Raw genomic sequence first — 3,871 nt, 5'->3', positions numbered from 1 at the left:
CAATTTACCGCTTGGAGGGCGGCGGAGAGGTTTTTCGCCGAGTTTTTCGGTTTCCTCTTCAATAACATATCAGCGTGTTATCTTGTGTTTGCATCCTTCTTCCCTTACTCTTGTGCTTTAATTTTATTGTTTGTTGTTCTTGTTTTTGCACTAGAGTAGTATCGGTTGATTGCGCTCCATTTACTCTTGTTTCCGCACTTAGATAAATTAGAGTAAAATCAACCAAGCCGTAATTTTTTATTTGGGGTCTAAACAGCTCTTGTGTTTTTAACACAAATTCGAGCTTTCAAGCTTAAATTTCTCTAGTGCAATATGTCTTGAATTTCTGATGGTCTGTGGTTGCTTTTGTTAAAATGGAGTTTTATCGTTATTTTTTTTTCTGAATTTGTAAAAATGAAGTTGATTAACAATAAAAGGAAAAAAAATGTTGGAGCATTTTAATATTAAATAATTAAAATGAATAAATGTTACAATATAAATTTAAAGATATGGGAGTGAATATGGAAGATGAGGAGTTAGTGAAAATGTTTAATCTCACACTAAAAAGGAGAGCGACTATTTTATTCTTTTTAATTGTGGTGAATAATGGGCGAACATGAAATATCTCAGATTTTGGGCTAGATACATGCGCAAGGGGGAGGTGAAGGGTGGAGGTACCAAGTTACTGCAATATACACTAAAAAGAATGGGGAGATTCTTGGCAAGGGAGGGCGTTCTTTCTGGTGGAGCTTTGGGCTTGAACACTTTGTGCAAAGGTTGTTCTAGCCAAACGACACTTGTTGGGCTGTTGTATCCTGGGGAAGATAAGTCAGAGATGGTCTGCACCAGTTACAAAGTTTAGCCAACCAAGGGCTTGAATCTCCTTAAAAAGAGCGAGTGTCACGCCTCAATCCAAATAGTGTTGTGTAATTTCTCTCTTTAAGTTAATAAAATTCAGAAGTATTATTTAGTTTCTCTTTGTGTTATTTCCATTATCATTTTGTTTGCACCAACAAAAAATCAAGAGAAAGAGAGGAAGCTTCACACACATAAACTCTTCATAATTCATATTCCAAAAATCTAGAGAGAGAGAGAGAGAGAGAGAGGAAAAAAACTAATAATAAACCTACGCAAGTAATTATATATCTTTCTCTTTCTTATGCTATACAAATATGAACAGAGGACCTTTATGCATACAACATATAAAACAATAATACGCAAGTAATTATCTTCTCTTTCTTTTTCCATACAAATGTGAATGAATGACCTTTGTGCATACAACATATGAAACACGCTTGTGTGTGTTACTGACTTTAGTTGTTTATTTGCATTAGCACTTTTTTCAAAAAATTTATTTTTATAGAGTTTCAACTGTCGGCTTTTGATAATTGCGTTATTTATTATCAAACCAAGGCATTAATTGATTTTTGGTGTAGGCGGAAATTAAACTTCAGATCTTTTATTCAACCATTAGAAACTTTCTTATGTATTAGTATGTTCAAACTTAGAAGTGACATTTTCCATTATCAAAAATCACAAGTAGGATTTGATTATTCATTTATTATTATAATTTTTTAATTTTTGGGATGGAAACAGGTTTGCTTAGTTTTAGATAGTGAAGGACAAGAAATTTCATTAAGATGTAATTTGCTAGTTGCTATCGACCAATTTTATGTTATAGAATGTGATCCACAAATGTTTAGAAGACGTAATAAGCATATAGCTACTGGACAAACCAAACCATAATTATATATTTTCCAAACTGCTTAGCTGATTTGCCAACCTAGCAACAATAAAGAAAGAGAAGATAAGACAAAGGCAAAAAAACATAAATAAACCGTGCATACAAAATATCTTGTTACACTTGTTTATCTCTCCGATTTTATATGAATACACACAATTAATGCAAAAATTACACGTTTTAATATACGAAAGTATGGATGTAAAAACAAACACTTCTTTTTTTTTGAAAAACTAGAAATGTTATTCAATAGAAAGCAAATTACAAGGAAACAAAAAAGACAACCTCTCTATAGCTAATTTATGAGCAGTCATATTTGCTTCACGATAAACTCAACTAAAAGAAATTGAAACTAGCAAGGAACATGCCACATAGATAGCCTCAACAAAATGATTTAGTCCCCAGGGAATAATGTCCTTAGTAGATGAGAGGGAATCTATACATGTGTTAGAATCACTTTCTATAATTACTCTTTTATTTCATCAGCAAACATACAATCCCATTAGCAATGTTATGGGCACTTAGTCTTGTAGCTTATTATGATGCTTCACATCAGCAAACCTACACTCTTTTAACAACAACATTAACTTCATCAATCTCATCCACAAAAGCTTTGAGATTGTTATAGGAAGAAGAACCAACTTCGTTGGCAGCCTTCATAGCCAACTCCTTCCATTTCTTGGCATTCCTTTTAATTGCTTCCCTTCTTTCTCCATCTCCCATAACCAATTCCAAGCATCTCTTAATCTCATCACCTTCAACAATCCCATCCTTATTCACTGTCACCCTCACTCCTGTCTTCCACACATCTTCAATTAGCTTCGCATTCGTCCCTTGATCAGACCACTGTGGAAATGCTACCATTGGCATCCCTAAAACCAAACTCTCCAAAGTTGAATTCCACCCACAATGTGTCACAAAGCATCCTAGTGAAGGATGTGACAAAACCTCCACTTGGGAACACCATGGCACTATCATTCCCATTTGTTCCAATTCCTCTCTACAACTCAACTTCTCTTCTTCCCCACTTTCCTTAGCTCTTATGACCCACAAGAAGGGCCTCCCAAAATCCAACAATCCATGTGCAATTTCCTCCATTTGTTCCTTTTTTAACACCAATAAGCTTCCAAATGAAACGTAAATGACCGATGATTCGGACTTCGAGTTGAGCCATTTGATGTAATTTTTGGAGCCATTAGACAGATCTCTTCCATCCAAAATAGCAAATGGAACTAGCGGTCCAATTGCAACCAAATTAAGTTTTTCAAGTGCTTTTAAAGCCTCGGGCTCTAGTTCATCAAAGGTATTTACAAGAACTCTAGGATTGCTCTCCTTTTCAAGCACTTCAAATTGGGCTTGAATTGCAGCGGGTGCAAAAGCATAAGGGTTTGAAGCAAGCAAGAAGGAGGGAAGGTCACGAGTAGCGAGTAATGGCAAACCTGGTAACTGTATCGAAAAGGAGGGCCGGTCATCACTGTCGTCCCCAATAACATCGGCAAAACCATTGTAGTAGTAGTAATATATGTCGAAAACCATTGCAGGCTGAATCAAAAGAAGGGCGGAAGGAAGATGAAGCTCACGAGCCACGTCAGCAACCCAAGGTAGAAACATTGTGTAGACTATGCACTGTATATTGGCAGTGGAGACAATTAGGTCAGTGAGAGCTTTGGAGCCATTGTGCTTGAGTTGATCCCTTCGTTTTTGGGCATCTTCCATAGGTACAACTCCATCATCGTAGCCATCAGAGTAGGTGGCAAACGACAAGCCGTCAGGAGGAGGGCTTTTGATCATGCCTCGACGGTGGGCGCCAACTGTGGTGAAGAAGGTGACATGCACTCCCAAGCGAATGAGACGTTCTGCGAATTGGAAGGCAGGGTTTATATGACCTTGTGCAGGATATGTAACTATGACAAATTGGCTTTGCTGGTGCTTCAACATGATTATTTGATATTTGATATGGGTTGTGAATATTCTAAACAAAAACAGAATAGTGCTTTTGTACTTGAGATCTGTGAGATTTATATAGAAGGACCAATGTATGTGAGGATGGGCAAGGCTTAAAAATGGAGCAAAAATTTTAGCTTCTAAGTCACAACTTTTATCACAATTGTATACATGATAAACTATAAGTGGTGGAGAAAAGGTAATTAA

General features: G+C 36.5%; 1 protein-coding gene across 1 annotated transcript; it reads right to left on the bottom strand.

Moving 5' to 3' along the window:
* Nucleotides 1–2,281: 2,281 nt before the first annotated feature.
* LOC142624445 (phloretin 4'-O-glucosyltransferase-like) lies at nt 2,282–3,658 on the bottom strand. Its single transcript, XM_075798012.1, has one exon. The coding sequence runs from the start codon at nt 3,656–3,658 to the stop codon at nt 2,282–2,284; it is 1,377 nt and encodes a 458-aa protein (XP_075654127.1).
* Nucleotides 3,659–3,871: the final 213 nt, after the last annotated feature.

The sequence above is a fragment of the Castanea sativa genome, chromosome 2 (assembly GCF_040712315.1).
Source record: "Castanea sativa cultivar Marrone di Chiusa Pesio chromosome 2, ASM4071231v1".
NCBI classification, from domain to species: Eukaryota; Viridiplantae; Streptophyta; class Magnoliopsida; order Fagales; family Fagaceae; genus Castanea; species Castanea sativa.
This window is presented reverse-complemented; position numbering and strand designations above follow the sequence as displayed.